The sequence below is a fragment of the Acipenser ruthenus genome, chromosome 14, assembly GCF_902713425.1.
Source record: "Acipenser ruthenus chromosome 14, fAciRut3.2 maternal haplotype, whole genome shotgun sequence".
NCBI classification, from domain to species: domain Eukaryota; kingdom Metazoa; phylum Chordata; class Actinopteri; order Acipenseriformes; family Acipenseridae; genus Acipenser; species Acipenser ruthenus.
Window position 1 is genome coordinate 13,143,326 of NC_081202.1, and position 19,581 is coordinate 13,162,906.

Genomic DNA, 19,581 nt, shown 5'->3' on the forward strand with positions numbered 1-19,581 from the left:
ATTAGAGCCATCTGTTTAGATTAGAGTATCTGAAAGACTTTTTTTTTTTTACAGTAAATCAATGTCTGTCAAGCCTTTGATCATGTAAGTACATTTTCTATCTTGGGGAAAAGTCTGATTTCATTTCTTTTTGCATCCCCGTGTACATATAAAATTAGAAAAAAAAATCCTCAAAAGGTATCCAAGAGTTGCAAAACCTTTGCTGTGATGATTCTAAAATCAATATTTTTTGCCATTAGTTGGTTCTATTCTGCAACCAGTATTTACCCTGATGCAATTCCAAAGCAGTGAGTTATCAGCTTTCAATTCACTCAGTGGCTATTCGTTTTTTATGTATCTATGTTGGGTATGTTGGAATTATTCATCTAACTGGTCTCTGCTGTGTTCAGAAGTGTCCAGCATACACAACATGTATTATGTTATTTGTTTGAGATATTGATTGTTTTCATTGTCACCAGGCTGCACATTGGGGTAGATCAGCCATAATTTATATATTTGCTTTCAATGTACAAAACAAACATAATGGTAACCATGACTGTGTTTTCTTTGACAACTGGCATCTTGTCATTATGTACAGCATCATTTTTACTGTTGCATTATGGGCCACAAATAGTAGAATAAAGCCTCAATTTACTTGCAATATAATGAGTTGATGAGCTAGTTATGTTGTACTTTTGAAAAGAGAAATTAGCATTTATTCCAGACAAGTGATCTGTAAATGTATTTGACAGAAGTGTTTCCATAAAAATGCAATGATAAATACTAGACATGTGTGTACTTTGTAATAATATTATTCAGTCATGATTTTGTCTCTAGGCAGTGAACAGAGGTTAATGAGCTTTGTAGCCAATAGGTTTGCTACTTTTACTTCAATTGACTTATAATAAACATGTTCAATAGATATAACAATTAAACAAGTGATTCAGTAATCACTAATGCAATCTAACCAGGGTCAAATTAACATTTTGGCAAAAGTACCAAACAACTATGTGAATTTAACGCAACACCGTTTTCTCTGATAGTACAAGTAAAATGGTTACCAAACAGGACTCCTGCTCAATTATTAAATGTTGACTTGACATGAGTTTCTGCTCCTTCAATTGCTTATATCACATAAACCATTTTATAAGTCTACATATGTTCAGTACTATAGAAACAAAATGTAACAGTACACTTCACTTTGACCTGTGCCTTAATACGGCTGCCATATTGTGGTTTATTGTGGAACGTCTTGGTATCTGTATGATAAAGACCTATTGCTTTGCTATTAGGTTAAACTGTACTTATGTTTCATAACCATAATGGTTATTTACGAATGTTTTCAACGTTGCACGGAACTCAGCTTTATTTTTTATGTTTTTAACAACCTTTTTTCTTTTATTTTGTTAAACCTATTATTACAAATAAAGTACATGTTAGGGTCTCAAATTAACACAGGTCATTTAAAGATGGGTATCTACTGTATAGTTCAAATAAAATACGTTAAAATGTTTGTTAGAGAACAAGTTAGTTACTGTCAGAGAGCACACTCACTCACAAGTGTACTTACTTTCCAATTACCCGCAGCAGTTTCTGAATAAGTAACTGACAGACAGCAATCAGCACCTGATTACCAAAATCCCCTTCGTGTGATCATCTAATCAATGTTTGGATGTCAGTCTATTTAATTACTGGTTGATTTAACATATACAGTATGTTATTTACATTTAAAATAAAGGAGCCAGTAGAGATTCTGGATGCATATTTCATAACATTTTAAATGTGTATCACCAGTAACTTTACGCAGTAATATTTAAAGACTTCCACCTTATTATTTTATCTTTTTGTCAGATTACATCAATGCAATAAACCATGTCACTTTTTTTCACTATGCACATTTACTACAGTTGATCTCAACATTGGTACTGGTGAAAGCAGTCTTTTATCTGTTACAAAATAAGCATTTTTTTTCTTTTTTTGCGCAGTAACACTTGTCCAATTGCTTATCAAAGGAGGAGTTGTCTGTCCATATGTATGAACAGTACATGCATATTTCCACTTGCTGTAAACCGGTGATCTACATTTTCATGATACTCATTGCTCTAATTTAAAGTACAGTTGTGGTGTAGGATGTAGGTTACCAACATTTATAAAAAAAATAAAATTAATAAATTAGCAATAACTGAACTGAACTATATTGTTCTTTATTTTTAGGCCCTATCATTTGCAAAAAATCTATTTTGTATTATTTTGTTGGATACAATTGTAATTTGATACCTTGTATTTCTGTCTTATCATGGCTTGACTTTTAAACAGAGAAGTGAAATCTGGCCTGAACACATCATACAGAAAAATGCAAATTGTATTAAATGACACTGTACAATATCTATTAAAAGCAATGCAGATAATTTAGAAGTTAGCCTCTGTTAGCGAGGACCCCCTGTTGGCAGTTATTTGGGCTCATGTGGATCTCTGCAAATATGCAACTAGGCTTTAGTTATATGTTGTGCATGCAGCAGTACTAAATAATGTAGTTATTACAAAGCTTGTTATCGTATTTGCTTTTTTTAATGGGAATGGTTGCTTCTGATGAATAACTATTAAAATAATAATGAACATAAATTCCAAATAAATTAAAGCCCTTTCCGCAGTACCAATCTCGAGAACCGTACTCAAAAACGGTTTAATTAATTCAGCTCAGTGTCCACACCAAAGTACCATTTCATGTTTAGTCAGGCTTAATATGACAATATAATAAGGCTTAATCTTATCCCACCATGCATTGTATTTTATGTTTACAACCTGGCAAGTATGGAGCCCGTGCCCATGGAAAACAAAGCGCTTCTTAGCATGAACGGGCTTAGCCTTGATTTTGGCATCTGAACCCATCACTCCATGATCCACCATTTTACAACAAGAAATTGTATATGATACAGCAGTATTGATAGTCGTTCTCAACTCCTTCAGGCGCCTGAGTACTGTATTTGTAATGTCCACGTGCCAAAACATATCAGAAAGCATTTTAGGATATTGGAGGATACACAAAAAATGTATTACGGTATTACAGCGTCCACACTTCTGACAAACCGCACTACCTGATGCAACCTAATTTAGAACCGGACTCGAGACTACCCCCTGAGGTGGTCTAGAGTCCGTTTCTCGAGTACGGTATTAAACGCTACGTAGTGTAGACGCTAACACTATTTAGCACTTTTAAGCTGGTTTAAAGAGAGAAAATGCCCCAACCTGTTTTTCTTTTTCACTTCACATTTATCCCTATTAAATTAGTTTACTTGGTGTTCTGCTAGTTTCAGCCCTTTTTTTAATACTGACTTGCATGGAGCCAGAATGCCTGTTGATGCCTTCTAGCATCAAAACAGCTTAGCTATAAACTGCTTTCACAGCACCAGGTAACATCACTGCAGCTTTCTTCATTTCTACAGCTATTTATAGCATCAATAAGCCAGAGTTGCAACTCCTAAAGGAGATAACAATCAGTAGCCAGGGAAAAACATATGCTGATTTCCCAACTAAAAAATAAGGCTTGAGTATTTTCATCTTACAGAAACTGACTCACATTTTCAGACCAAAGTAGAACAAAAACAAAGCCTCCCCTGGGGCATAATCTAAGGGGAATGTCATGTCAGATCAAATAGTTTGTAATCATGAAGTAAAATGAAAATGTAAATAAAAGATCTGTATCATTGATGCTAAAATGGTGTGGCAGTGAAAATGTCTTTTCTACTGTACACCACCTGTAATGCAACATTGTTGAGAGAGCCATAGAATACAGCAGTATACCAACTATATGGACTGTATGAAAGAGAGTTCTGTATCATTTAATATGCCCAGTTGTTAAAACCATGTGGCACTGAAATAGTTAATGTTTACTGGACACCACCTGCAATGATATTGAGAGAATCATACAATACAGTGGTGTACCAACCATATATAACCATGGGTTGTATGTATAATGTTTGTGGTATCATCTAGGCTGGTATTTTGTATTTAACTTACATGTGATGTATAAACCTGTCTTCTTTTGGTAGCAGTAATAGGCTGTGAAGGGAATACTAAACAGCAATATGGAGGTTCATCATACACCCGCTTGCTTTATTAGCGTATACTACGTGACGTCAAATTGAGGTAAGTGATGGACCATTTTCATGTTCAAGTACAACTTAGTTTCCAAGTTGGTATTGTATTTTCATGAGTTTTCAAAAGCCGTGTCCTCAGTATGGCAGCCATATTAGTTAAAGTGCTTCCCACCCTTGAAAGCACCATGACTAAAACATATAAACAGGCCACAGACCGACCTTTGAGACTGCATGTGACACTGCAGAATGGACATAAAATTACTTTGTCAAATGTGTAAAAACAACATCCAATATCACCCAAACTGAGCTTGAATTGGCTATGTAGGTTTGTGAGAAAGGATCAATGCTGTAAATCTCCCTCCCAACCAGAAAGGGCGCTGTGTAAAGGTGAGGGTATGCTGCCTCCTAGATGTGCCACCTTGATGGTAGGTGGAAACCGGAAGGTAACCATATTAGGAGGGCCGCGTAGCTGCAAGTACTCAGGACAACTCCATTGCAGTCAGCTGCGGGGAAGTCCTCTATTGGACTGCAGGGAGGAGTTTGCTGGGTACAAAGGGGAAGCAGCTACGTCAGTACCTACCTTTGTGCTGAGAGAATAAGCCACCAGCCGGAGCTGTTCTTGTTTTGTTTGGTCTTACGTGCTGTCTGTGTTTTGTCTTTACAGCGGAGGAGTAGGAGCGAGGGGCTGCAGCCACTGAGCCAGCACAATCCCCGGAGAACTTCCCTCACAGCATGGCACCCATCACTCACCACAATCGGAGAATCGTGGATTAGGAGTGTTTTTCTTTTGTTATTTTTGGTTATTCTGTTTTTGGACTTTATTAATAAATCACAGATATTTTGGGAGAATCTGGTTTGGACATTGTAATTATTGCACCACGTCACTCGCATCCTAATTAAACAGAATTCTTTTAATTAGCTGAAACAAATCCAGTGATCAGATTGGATAGCAAATTTAACAAGGGTATCTCAGCACAGTCAGACAGTTGCAAACTTAGTAATTGCTTGGAAAGCCATACGGTAGCTAAAAGCTGTATTTAATTTTTCAAAAGTTTCTGTAAAAGTTGCCATGTCACAGCAGCACACAAAAAGGTAGAATTATAACCTGCCAGTAGTGTCCTTATTTGTTTTTAAACAATTGAATTGACCAAGGGTTTTCACAGACCAGTAATGAGATTACATACAGGGTGAAGTTAAGGAAAACAAGATTTGTAGCTCTGTATTAAATATAAACCAGTGGCAGTTTTACAGCAGGATAAGTTGCCAAAAAGTGAACAGCATGGAACCGACTAATACCTTGTTTCCACCTGACAGACCGCACAGGATACCCTAACAGTGTGTGTCTGTATCCATCACAATCGCTGAGATTACTCACACGGAAAATACTCAATTCACAATGCTGAATACAAGCTCTGCACTCAGAGATTATTTAATAAAATTAAATTGTCATTTGCTTTGTTAACTTAAAAGTTTCCAATTTTTTTTTTACATAACCCTATTCTGTTGTGTACAGAATAGTATAGGTACCAGAGGGAGACTGTTAATATTTGATCTCAATAGAACCCAAGTTAGACAGCATTAATGACTGGTAGTTGACCACATTGGGAAAGGAAGAGCTGAGCCATAAGTGCTACCATAAAGTCAAGATCAACTACCAAGGTAATGCCTCAATAATCAGGGTTTTACTGCAATTAGAAACCTGTAAACACTATTTTAATTCTTTAAATGCCAGATTTATTTACAGTACCTTTTCAATTGTTTAGCTTTTGTGGTGTTTAGATTTGTTAAAGCTAAACATTCTTTCACCCCACATTGCAGTAGGATTTACACCCTTCACTTCAACATGACTCATTCATTGCACTAGATAATTGTATTTCAAGTCATCGCCTTTGAAGTGCAAAATAAAATTATATATTTTATATCTGTAACCTTTCCCCTTAAGCTACAGAATGTCATTCTTAGAACAACCATAAAGAACCGGCAGCAGCTTTCCAATGATTAAAAGGTCAATTTGGAAACAAATCATAAGGGATCATAAGGATGAAAAAGATTACTTTGTGAAGCCTTGGTGTCATTTGCCAATAAATACTGAAATACCTAGTAGGTGAATTTTAATCATATAGATAATTAAAAGCAAAATCAAACACAAGGACCCCTACCAACACAACTTGAACTCTTGAGTTTCTCATACTAGACCTTAAATTAAGCTTATTACACAATCCAATATGTTTTTTAGACTGTTGTCAAGGAAAATAATACACGTTGTATGAATATCAAATAAACCCCATTGTATTTATACTTTAACTCATGCCACGTGAGTTTCAGTTTCTGTGCCAGATTTTTAAACTTTATGTCCCCCTTTCAAAGTTGCAGCAATTTTATTTTTCTAAAAGGAGAAGAAAGCGTTTCATATTATAAAACAGCATACACACACGCACACACACACACACAAAGCATTAACATTTTCTTGAAAAAAGAAGTAACCTTTTAAAACTCTTGACAAATACAGATAAAATGACTGGTTACTTCAGTGCATTTGGTAATACACTTATGTCATTACTTTCTGTACTTCAGGCAGAATACCTAATGGACAGACTTCCTGCCGGGCAGGTAACCTCTTTCTAAATGTATGCCAATTTTATGTTCCAAATTGCTTCGTCAATTAGTTTGGTTAAAACACCACAAAGACTGAAATATTGTTTAATTTTTGTTAATGTTTAAGTTTTGTATTTCAGTGTGTCAGATTATCAGCAAAGCATTCATTTCACGTTGTTGGTTAACATTCACTAACATTTGAAGGAAATCTATTCAGCCATTTAGAGCAATGACAAGAAAACAAAGATGGTAACCAGAAAGAAATCTTCTTCTTTATTACACTTAGTGTAATTAACATCAACACAGAAAATAAGAATTCTGCCATGTTTGATATTTCCTTTTACTGATTGTGTATAGAAACATTATGTTTTGAGTAAATATGACCGATGCAGCCACATTCACAGGAGGGTTAGTCAGTATGTCTTTATGTGAATGGTACTTATTCATTCATTATGCATAACACATTGGAAGTCTTAAGCTTTTGTTTGTAATATTGATATGTAATGCTTATAAATGCTTAAAAAATTGGTGAAAATTTTTTTTGTCAATAGAATATAATCCATTGATCTTAACAGTTCTAAATACCATCACAGTTTAGATATGCTATGGCAATGTGTGTATTAATAATCTAACATCTAACAATGCATGGAGTCTCTTTAGTGTATGTATGCCTTTAAAAATATTAACTCCAGGGAGGATAATATTTTAAAGACAGCAGTGTTAGATCAATTGTATAGACCAGGGGTGCACAATTCCGGTCCTGGAGGGCCGGATCCCTCCTGGCTTTTGTTCCAACTGTGTTCTAAATTACTTAATTAGACCAATAATTGGTAATAATTGGTCCAATTAAGTAATTTAGGGCAAGGTTGGAACAAAAGCCAGGAGGGACACCGGCCCTCCAGGACCGGAATTGTGCACACCTGGTATAGACCCATGTTTGTCAAGTTAAACATTATATTAACAACATCAATCATGTTGAAAAAGCATATTTCACGGATTGCATACCAGAGTTAATATGTTATACTCTGGGACTTAGTTTGTCCAGGTGTTCAAATAAAATTCCATAATGTTAAACTATGACATAATCTACTGTAATAATTTGTGCTAAGCACTCATACTGTTTAAATGCCAGCCAGCAGCCTTGCCCTCAGAGGTTTTTTTAACTAGGCCTTGGGCACAGATAATCGTGAATATATATATATATATATATATATATATATATTGTGATACTATTCTGAGATACAAGACTTAAGTGAAATATCTTTTTATATAGTAACATAGATACAAGCCTGTAAAATGGTACAATACCCCATACCATACACATATCAACTGTTGTTTGATCATTTATTCCTAGACTGAACTCTCATCTCCTGAAAGTTCCGAATAATTATTCAATGTTAGAATGTATTACTGTACCTGTGGGGCTTCATACTCAAACTGCAATTTTCACATATGCTAGAAAACTGGGTTAAGTTTGTTCATGGTTTGGTAAAACCTTAATTTGCAACCAGAAGACTGTGGGTCCCAAGAGAGTAAATATTCTACCCCCATTTGAAAACTTGAATGTATTCTTCCAAGAGACTGCACAGCTTGACACATGCTGAGGTCAGTTATACATGTGTTGGTGAAAACGTTGTCAAGATTGTCCTTTCCAACATTCCTTTATTGCAATCCAGCTGGCAATGCAGCAATGATTTCCTATGTAAATGCTTAGATATAAAGTGATGGAAAAAATAGAGAAAGACTGTGATAATGGTGGAAATATAAATCTCAGAGGTTTAAACCTTTTAGTTGACTAAGATAAACCGTTTCATGTAATAATTGCTTTATGTTGCTTGAAGACTATTAAATCCTATTAGGACACAAAGATTAATGTCTTTTACACACGTAATGGTATTTTAAGACAGATCATTACCAAGGCAAAATACAGTTTCATTTTTAATGCACTTATGCGTGTAAACACTTTGCTAAATAATAAAGACACTGTATAATTTCACTGTAAGGTGAATGCACAGTATTTTCTCATGCCAGACTGCAAAGGTCAGCCTTTTACAGCTACTTTAAAATAGCAACTAGGGATGCACCGAATCCAGGCTTCGGTTTCGGTGAACCGAATCCGAATCCTACATCCGCCCAAACACACACCCATTTTAATACATCCCTCCAATGTGTGCAGTTCTTTAAATAAAAGACACAAATCTGGTAATGAACATAACTGTTGTATTTAATAACAGGTACTCAAGAACAAGAACACGTTTTGGTCACAGCTCTCAACTCCCTAAATTCCCTAAAAGGTGGCACACACACTAAACATGTCACGTAGCTGCTGAATGTAAACAATTCCATTTGTTAATAAAAATACTATTAACTAAAAGGCTCAAACTATAGATTGTGCTCGTCCCTCGTTAGTAGCTGCGAGTTTTTCATTCAGTTTTTCATATAGGGAGCGGTGGTGTAATGTTTTACAGTCTTAGGAATCCAGAAAGTATGCAAAATACAGTAACTGATTTAACTGAGCACTGCTCACTTTGCCTATCAATAAAAAGAGAGTATTTTTCAGTCCAAATATATTCTTATTTCCTGAATACTCACTGGAAGTGAAGGGGATTCTTTGAACCCACCAGAATCCAGAAGCATACTGTACCTGCCTAGATACTGTGATTATTTCTGGCTGAAAAGTGAAATACCAAAACTGTAAGTAACTGCAAGTGCACAGCATACTGTACGTGCAAATACTGAATTTCCATTTATTTATTATTTACTTATTTATTTATTTGGTAGCCAAATGGGGCAGGCTGCACTGGTGGTTCTTCAACACAACCTTAAAAACTCTGTGTAAACCCAGTTTAAGAAAGCTGCACTATATCAGGCATCGTGCAAGGCCAATATTTAATTATACTGCACCTTTCCAGATTTTAATATTAAAATAGGTCATTTGAATTTTGAAAGAGGATTTCTCTCTCTGAAAGAAAACAACATGTAAACCCAAATTGGGTGGGACTTATTTTTATTTGTGCATGTAAACCAAGCCATTGTCTACCAGTGACTGGTACAAAGGGAGTGAGGAAGTAATCAGGAAACAGCAGGTTCACATCTAAAATCTATAGTGTAGTACTTGAATAATCTGCATATACCCAACTAAAGGTATGTGTCATATAACATTGGTAAAGACATAAGCTAAAAAGGCTGTTTACTTGACATAGGTTCATAGTTTTAAAACCCTAATAAAAATGAAGGCCGCAGCATGATAAACATTAAACACCTTTTATTTATTTTTTTAAAGGATCTAACCTCAGGCAGCAGTATGCTGTCAACCATGGTTGGGTGATAATTTTTTTTCTTCAACAAACAACCAATTTGCCTTCTTGGCCTTCCTGGGCAAAATTGCTTAGACACGCATTATCTTAGGTTTATATGTCTATCCTGCAGGTAAAATGTATTTTTTTTATTATTTTTTTGCTTATACAGTGTTTATGTCATCTTATGTCTGGAAATGTAATTAAATATTACCATAACTGAGGGAAATAATGTGGGGCATACATTTAGTTATCTATCTGCAAAAACCTCCCTGGTGACAAAAGTATACATGTACTTAGTTATGTCCCAATGAAAAATATAAGGATTCTATTCAATCTAATATCCAGGAGTGTGGATATCCCCCATGTCTCTTCTCTTGCTGTTATCACCTTCAATTTTCCCAATGTTTATCTCATGATACAGATAAATGTTGATGCTTCGCAAGATAAGTGCTTCCATTTGTGCTCTACTTTTGCAGGAAAGCTTGCGAAATATATAATGCCATGTCTTCTATCTGGCTATAACGACAAAAAAGTGAATATACTATTACTTTGATGCTATAATCATGTATTGCATGTTGGTGCAGTAATTCTTTTATTTATGGGATCTTGTGTAAAAAATGTAATAAAATAAAATGTCAGAGACAGATACAAAATACAATAACCAGAAGCAGCTCTAGGACTGCTGATTTTCTAAAAAAACAAAACAAAAACAAAAAAAGAAACAGCAGCAGAGGACCCACATCAAAGAAGAAGAAAAATAGCTTGAACAAGCTGTAAAATCTTTACAGCGCGATATAAAATGATTCATTTGGTAGTAAGAAAAAGAGCACAAATTCAAATCAAGATATTCCAGCCATTGTTATATATTCCAAAACAAATGTTGAAAAAAATTATTTTACACTTTTTTGTCTTTTGGCATCAGTATTATAAGCACGAGCCTTTAACATACACAAAGTTACCAATGCACATAATATTAGAAACACCTAGTCAGCTGCGTTATGTCTGTCCAACAGAAACAGGTTGGACCATTTTCACAGAGCACACCATTTATTGTCCCAATAACCTGCATATTGCAAAAGAGCCAGTCTGGTTTAAAAGGCTTGCTTAAAAACCACTTGTGTTAGCTTATGCTATGATGGCTTTTATAATATATGCAGCTTGATAGGAAAACTCTCTGGTCCATTAACCACTACTAAACAATTACGGTTTCAGCTAATTATTCTTAAAAATACTACTCATGGTTTGATCTTTAACTCAATTATGCAGTTATGAGTGTGACTTTATATCCTATCCTGATTAAAGCAAAATGCAAATCTGTTCTATTTCCACGTCAGTGTTTGTCTGAGTATTATTCTCTACAATGCTGTTATCATTTTATGATGCATTTTTTAGCAAAACATTCACAATTGAAGAGTTTCAAAAAAGAGTATTTAAGATGTTAGAACCAAATAATTAATACAATGGGACTGGGGTATAATACAAGTATAAAGTACATATCTGTGTAATTTTAGGTCTAGAAAACAGCGGAATCAAAATTCTAGCACAATTATTGTCTTAGTTTCTGTTTTTAGTTTTCTGATGTAAAAGCAATACAACGAATCCCTTCAAATGCTGATTAACCTTAGAACAGACTTCATTTTGCGACACTGTTCAGTAATCACCTGCTCTCCGAATTGGCATTCTAGAATCCACCAGATTTGGCTCTCTCCCCATTTGTTTTCATTTGTTGCAAATAGTTCCACAGCATTGACAGACAATGTCATGCTAATGAGGGGTATTGTTTTGTACAGTCTTGGCTTTTGCAGCTTTAAAGAAAAACCTTCAGAATCTTTATACATTTTTTTTTTTTTTTTTTTTATGTATAGACAAAGTTATAAATGTCCTGGAATATACACCTGAAAAATCAGGTGATGCACTATACCCTGCTATACTATTGTTATCTTTGTACCTGCTTGTACATAACATAATAACAGATAACTAGCAAGAAAACAAAAATAACCTATTCTAGATATTCTCTATTTCACTGTTTTTAGTTTTAGTAAATGTAAATACAATTAATTTAAAAACTCCTCATTTAACCCTTTGCTGCCAATGTACTCTAATTTCGATACTATGATGTCGATTACAAAACGCATCATATCTCAGCTGTCCAACCAGCAATCTTGTTTTTTTTTTTTTCATTGAGTCATAGCCATGACTACGGTGAATGCCTCCATGTAATTGGTTTAGGGCTGGGATGGGTGGGACATATACATATATATATATATATATATATATAATTTTTATTTTGTAACTACAAGGATGATTAACTTGCATCCGCCATTACAGCCGAGTTCAGTGGGGTACTCACACTTCTGAAATGTCTGTATCTCCCCTTCTACATGCCCTAAAGTGCTGATCTATAACTCATCCGAAAGCTAAGAATTGGAAATAATTAATGTATTTATTTATTTTTTATTTTTTTGGTTTTATTTAAAAAAAAAAAAAAAAAAAAAAACTTTATATACGCATACTATAACTCACCGGAACCCCCCCCAAATTTATGCCAATGACACAAGGTGTCCACAATACCATCCTTTCCACCTTGTCCACTGTTGCTTTCTGCCAAGTTTTTTGCTCTATGTATATAAACTAGTCAAGTGACTTTTGAACCACATTATAAGCAAAGATGGTTTAATTATGATAACACTGTAGGACAATATGCCATGCTAGTCAACATCCTTATCAGTTATGAATAATGAAATATGTTTTCTTACCTCTGTGAGGTGAGGCATTGGATTAAATCCACAAAGATTGCATACCACATTCTTGCATTCTGTACAAGTGGTAAAGTTAGGTGGGTCCTTAGAACCAATGTTGAGCTCAACTTTACAGAGTGGACAGTTTGATTTAGGAGGTGCAGGGGGAGCACTGCTTCCTGCCATGGTCTTAGTTGCCTCCACCGGCGGTTTAACTTCTTTTTCAGAAACAGATTTTTTCTCCTGACCAGAGGCAGGGGCTTTTCCAACAACTGGTTGCTCTGGTTTCTGTGCCACTGGAGGTTGTGTTTCCTTTTTGGCAGGGGGGAGTTTTGGAGAGGACTGAGCCGAACTGGCTTCCTTGGGTGGTTGCTGACGAGTCACAGGCTGAGAAGGAGGTTGCTGTTTGGCAACGGGAGCAGGCTGTTCTGCTGGCTTGTCTGCCATATTGATCAAATTAGATGCCTGACTGAAGAAAGAAGATCCAAATCCAAACAGCTTGCCAGTTACCGTTTCTTGAGGAGTGGTAGGCTGCGGCTTAGGTGTCTCTATTATACCGCCAATGTTTAAGCTGAACCGTCTTGACTGCTCTTGAGGTTTTGGGGGCTGCTGAATGGGTTGCACTTGTGCAGGCTGTGTAGGCTTGGCAGCAGTTGGTACTGGGGATCCTTTTGGTAGCTGTTCAGATTTTGCTGGCTCCAGTACTGGTAAACCAGTTTTGGGCTCAGTTTTAAGAGTCACACCCTTAACTGTTTCTTTCAGTTGTGTTTGTGCTTGTTTTGTGGGGTCTTCAGATTTTTGACTTTTTGCTTCCAATGATTGTTCTGTGGGTTTTGGGCTGGATTTCTGCTGGGGCTGTAATTTTGAATCAGGTTGCATTTGTTTTACACCAGCTTGTGGAGGCTGTGAGGTTGGCTTAGTGGCATCTTGTACCTGTGTAGGCTGTTTTTGTTGTGTTGGAGGAGGACCCTGGGGAACCTGTGAAGCTTGTTTGATGCCAGGAGCAGGAGAGGTAGACACAGTCTGATCTGGTGGTTTCTGCATCCCTGTTTGTTTCTGTTTAGTGTCCTCTTGTGGCCTTGATGGGTCAGGCTTGGGAGTCGAATCTTTCTGTTGTGCTGGTTTCTGGGTCAAAGAATCACTCAAGGGTTGTTTAGGCTTTATGGGTGGAGAACTGGACATAGACTGCTGTTTGGTTAGTGGAGAAGGTTTTTTAGGCTCTGGTGTTTTGCTTCGTTCACTCTTTTGAAGTGCTGGTACTGGTGATCCGTGTTTGCCCTTCTGAGGGGAGCCAGGGGTAACCTGCTGTTTGGGCTGCTGAGGTTGTGGCTTTGCCATGGGAGGTCCAGAGACATCCATGCCCATTGCTCTTTGCACTTGACAGTTCAGACACAACCACTCTTTCACCTGCAATAATTGTCCACAGCATTAGAGGCTGATAAAGAATCAAGACATACTTGGCAAGCTGTCATTCTGGTCTGTTAATATTTAACTTACTGTTCTGACATTATCTACCACAGATAACAAAAATAACATAACACTATAGACCAGGTTTAGTAACCTCTTTACGGTAAGCTAAATTAACTGATATGGTCTTGTTTACAGTCTAACCATGTTTTAGAGTTAGTATTTAGCTTTGCTAGCATGATGACTTTTGACGATTTTTCATCATACTATCTCACTGTTTACTAAGTTACTGGTTAAAGTTAAAAGGAAATTCTAACAGTAGTTTGTTTACTGTATTAAAACAAAGAACAGTATTTCAGAAAGTCTATACAGCAGAAAACATGATTCATTAAATCAGATAATAAATTCAAAAAGAACCCTTTGTAAATTAACTGAAACAGGTCTTATGTGGCTGCTCTGAAAAAAAAAACTATACAGATGCTCTTCATCAGCATACAGCTAAGTGGGAAGGTGTTATATTAGATTCTGTCCCGAGAGTAGGTCTTTTAATTGAAGTTTGTTAGTTTACGCCCCACTATAATGTCTGTTACGGTAATGCATATCATGTCTGGAACAAAATTAACAGAAACTTTTTTTTTTTAAACAAAAGCAAAATGTTTTATATTATTATTATTATTATTATTTATTTATTTATTTCTTTAGCAGACACCCTTATCCAGGGCGACTTACAATTGTTACAAGGTATCACATTATTTCACATTATACAGATATAACATTATTTTTTACCCATTTATACAGTTTTTTTTTTTTTTTTTAACTGGAGCAATCTAGGTAAAGTACCTTGCTCAAGGGTACAGCAGCAGTGTCCCCTATCGGGGATTGAACCCACGACCCTCCGGTCAAGAGTCCAGAGCAAATAGGTAGCATTTTTTAAAATGTAACTTACAGTAAGATATCCAGACACATCTCTCAATACCTTTTATAAAGCTTTACCTTGGTATTCAGGATGTAATAAAGCACAGACAGTTAAGTTAATCATAAGATACATCACACAGAATAATGGGGAATCATGTTAAAAAGGATGCATGGTAAAGTATAGTAAGTGCATATTACTGTGCTGACTGTGAATAGTTCTAATTTCTGTAGGTGTTTTTTTAAGAAACGTGCACCTCAAAATGTGAAATGTATAAAATGGTACTGGTTCTGTATGTACTTTCAACCCGTGGGTTCCCTCCTTCATTTAAACTTTTATTAAAAAGCTTTTTGTAGTGGAGTTCTAAACTTAGACCATTTACAGATGATCGAGTTCTAAGATTATATCAGTTGATAAGTAAAAGAATGTATACAATGGAAGGACTTCTTACCTCTGTCATGTGGGGATTTGGATTGAATCCACACTGGCTACACACCACAATATGACACTGTGTGCAGGTGTTATAATTTGCCTTTTCTGGAGTGTGAAGAAGAAGTTCAGTTGTTGTACAAAGAGGACAATGAGTTTTCTTATGGGCTGGTGTAGAACTGGAAGGTGGGCCTTGTGATTGGCTAGAAAGGCTTTCTTGTTTAGATGGGTCCTTTCGATGATCTGGCTGCTGGAATGGAGATTTGGCAGGTCCTTGCTGTTGAGGTCCAAGCTTAACGGGGCCTTGTTGTTGCAGACCAGATTTGACAGGACTTTGCTGTTGAGGTCCATGGTTTGGAGGGCTTTGTTGTGGTCCAGGCTTAGCTGCCCCTTGTTGCTGTGGTCCAGGTTTAGCAGGCCCTTGCTTTGGTCCTGGTTTAGCAGGCCCTTGTTGCTGAGGACCAGTTAAAGGAGGCCCTTGTTGCTGAGGTCCAGTTTTGGGAGGCCCTTTTTGCTGAGGTCCAGTTTTGGCGGGCCCTTGTTGCGGAGGTCCAGTTTTGGCGGGCCCTTGTTGCGGAGGTCCAGTTTTGGCGGGCCCTTGTTGCGGAGGTCCAGTTTTGGCGGGCCCTTGTTGCGGAGGTCCAGTTTTAGTGGGCTCTTGTTGCGGAAGTCCAGTTTTAGCGGGCCATTGTTGCGGAGGTCCAGTTTTAGCGGGCCCTTGTTGCGGAGGTCCAGTTTTAGCGGGCCCTTGTTGCGGAGGTCCAGTTTTGGGAGGCCCTTGTTGCTGAGGACCAGTTTTAGCAGGTCCTTGTTGCTGAGGTCCAGTTTCAGCGGGACCTTGTTCCTGAGGTCCAGTTTTAGCAGGCCCTTGTTGATGTGGTCCAGTTTTAGCAGGCCCTCGTTGCTGAGGTCCAGTTTCAGAGGGCCCTTGTTGCTGAGGTCCAGTTTTAGCAGGCCCTTGTTGCTGAGGACCAGTTTTGGGAGGTCCTTGTTCCTGAGGACCAGTTTTAGCAGGTCCTTGTTGCTGAGGACCAGTTTTAGCAGGCCCTTGTTGCTGAGGTCCAGTTTTGGCAGGCCCTTGTTGCTGAGGTCCAGTTTTAGCAGGCCCTTGTTGCTGAGGACCAGTTAAAGGAGGCCCTTGTTGCTGAGGTCCAGTTTTAGCAGGCCCTTGTTGCTGAGGACCAGTTTTGGGAGGCCCTTGCTGCTGCGGATGTATAGGCCCTGCTTGTTGCTGAGGCCCAGGCCTTGAAGGCCCCTGTTGTTGCTGTGTAAGCTTTGGGGACCCTTGTTGCTGTGCTGCTTTAGTTGGCCCTGGTTGCTGTGACTGTGCTTTCTGCTGCTGTGCGCCTTTTTGCTTCTTGAGGGCCTCCTCCTGCGTTTCTTCTGCATCCCCAAAAAGGCTGAATTTGTTCACTACAGAAGACATCGCACTGAGGGGGTTGCCCTCACTGAGGAAGCTGGGCATCATGGCTGCTTTTGGATCCTCTTTCACTTCAGGCCTTGATCGTGACTCTAGCAAGCTGATGGAGGAGGGGCTCCTTCCAGGCTTGGGTTTTTCTGTCTTAAAGACATTGGTTGTTTGGCTTTTAGTGATACCAGATGGACCCTGGTCTGGAGGTTTTCCGGGCTGCCTAGGCTGATGGGTTGCACCTAGTTCTGGTTTCCTAAAAAAAAAAAGGTAATCAAAATATGACTTACAGTCTAGAACTACTGATGAAACTGTAATCAGAATTAAATATGCAATATTTCTAAGACACCATTTTTTAATATCACATTTTTATTATGTGATAAAGGTTTTAAGAGGATAGCAGGGAAAAATAGCAATAAAGCATGAAAGCAGGTAGATATATTCTTAAATTTTCATTCACAAAAAAGTGGATTTTTAAAATCATATGAATTACGCACAAAGAATATGATAACACTTACAAAATGGCATTTGTTCAAGAATATTGAACCAGAAACACTTCATTACTCCTTGAGTATGTAAAAGTATATATCTGCTTAAAACATTAAGTGCTGCACCATGCAACACTCTGAACACAAATAAAATATTCATCATGTAAAATGATGACCTTGCATTGTATAACATATATATATATATATATATATATATATATATATATATATATATATATATATATATATATATATATATATATATATAGTACCCCATTATTATGTTTTGGCAGAGGTTGCCACTCATAAATGTATTATTATAATTGTTTCAGTCAGGCATTTCCTAAATCGGGGACATGAACATGCAGTATATTATAAAGAAATCTCAATTCCATATAGCTCATACACAAATATTATATATGGGTGCAATAAGATAAATGTGGTCAAATTATCAACACAATAGTAGAGTTAAAACTATACAGTATACAATGTAAATAGTATCACTATGTACTAAAACTGCTGAAGAAAAGCACCTGTAAAACCCTGCTATAACCCAAGTCACACAGTGACACTATGTTATTGCAACCCGTTTCAGCACCCTGGACAGGGGGTAATGAATTAAAACGTGGTATTGATTATAGTGCCAACAGTGTTGTGAAATAATGATCAGCGCTATGGCAGAGTTGTGGGAAATAATAGTGTCAATTTACGTATTTAAAGAAAAAGTCATAACACGTTGTTCAGACATTATCTTTATAGTCAAACGTGTAAAACAGACACAAAAGAGGCACTACAAGAATATAGTACACTAGTATTAAATGAATGAACAACAACAGGGGTTCTTCTGTGAGCTGAACATGGTTAAAATAATTGTACATTTTCTCAATGGGAAATTCTCACACTACATTGAATACTGACTGACATCGCGTAGAAACTACTAGCAACTGTTGATACCAAAGCAGCTCGTGTCCGCATAATAAAATCAGTTTGGGACTAATTAAGAAACCATTTTTAACCAGTCTGAACATAACGTAATATTGAGAATGCTTACAAACATTCGGCACAGATTATATGTACAACACATATAATGTGTGTTGTATGTTACCAAACATCAAAATTGCTTCTACACTGGAAAGCATAAAGAAAACATTTATGACCAAGGATTTTGTAAAACGGTTTACTTCAGTCATATTATTACACTATTACTAATATGAAAACTATTCAAATTGCAGTACACTGCAATACAAATATTGATTAAGTGGAGATATGTTTTTATGACGTCCATGATGCCGATTTCGCAAACTGAAGTTCCGGCGCATTTTGCTAACACCAAACTACAAATACAATAATAATAAAACTACTACTAATAATAGTACATATTATTACAATATTAAGCAATAAGCAATCACTGTCGAGCCACGCCACTTAGAATGATTTGTATCTAGATGATAACGAACTGTGCATAAAACAACAACAACAACAAAAATAATTATATAATTTCATGCCTCTCTATGGGAGGATCCTTTGCATTTCCAGGCTGTAGCCCTTGCGCCCTTGACATTACAGCTGCGATCTGTTTCTTTTCTTCCTCGCTCAGCTGGCTCAGATCCGCCTCCATTCCTGCAGGGATCTGGACAAAACCCCCCTTCCCATCCCCTACAACCCCTTCTGGTAGTCCGGCCAGCCCCCCTTCCACACCCTCCATGCTAGCTTCGTTCCCCATGATTGATTTCCCCTTTTCTATTTTCTCTAAAAACACGTTGTGTTTGTTCCTATGTTTATTGTTTATTTCTCAGGTCGCTCCTCCATCCCTTCTGCTTTGGACGGAGGTAGTAACGAGCTCTGAATCCAACCCTCTTCCCCCTTTCCCACCAACGCGCATGTTCCATTTCTGACAGGTGATCAGCACACATCTTGCGTTGAAATTGAATTTAAAGGGACACTACAGTGCTTGCGTGACAGAACCATTTTTTTGTATCACTGAAAACCAGAGCTAGTACAAACAAACGCCAGTTATTATTATTTCCTAATTTGAATTATTTATTTAAAATATAAAATGCTACAGCAAATGGGTTTCAACAGCAGTTCTTCATGCTGATAATAGGAACGTCTTTTTCTAATACAAATAAAAAGAGAATGTGTGTGAATATATTAATAGTTGTACGTATCTTTACTGTTAATAAACGCATACTTTTTATTATAATTTCTCCCAAATAAACAAAACAAAA

At 37.0% G+C, this 19,581-nt stretch overlaps 1 protein-coding gene across 16 annotated transcripts in view; it reads right to left on the bottom strand.

The window, feature by feature from the left end:
* Positions 1-19,227, bottom strand: part of LOC117419698 (protein piccolo-like) — a 109,155-nt gene extending 89,928 nt beyond the window's left edge. For 13 of the 16 annotated variants that reach the window (XM_058985881.1, XM_058985880.1, XM_058985871.1 and 10 more), the window contains exons 1-3: positions 18,859-19,224; positions 15,480-17,121; positions 12,727-14,115 (exon numbers count right to left, since the gene is read on the bottom strand). In XM_058985881.1, coding sequence (XP_058841864.1) covers positions 12,727-14,115; positions 15,480-17,121; positions 18,859-19,076 — 3,249 coding nt within the window. In that variant the 5' untranslated portion in view covers positions 19,077-19,224. Of the gene's footprint in view, positions 1-12,726; positions 14,116-15,479; positions 17,122-18,858 lie in introns of all 16 variants that reach the window. The other 3 variants (XR_009307248.1, XM_058985878.1, XM_058985877.1) reach the window with 1 other exon arrangement.
* Between the last annotated feature and the right edge of the window lie 354 nt (positions 19,228-19,581).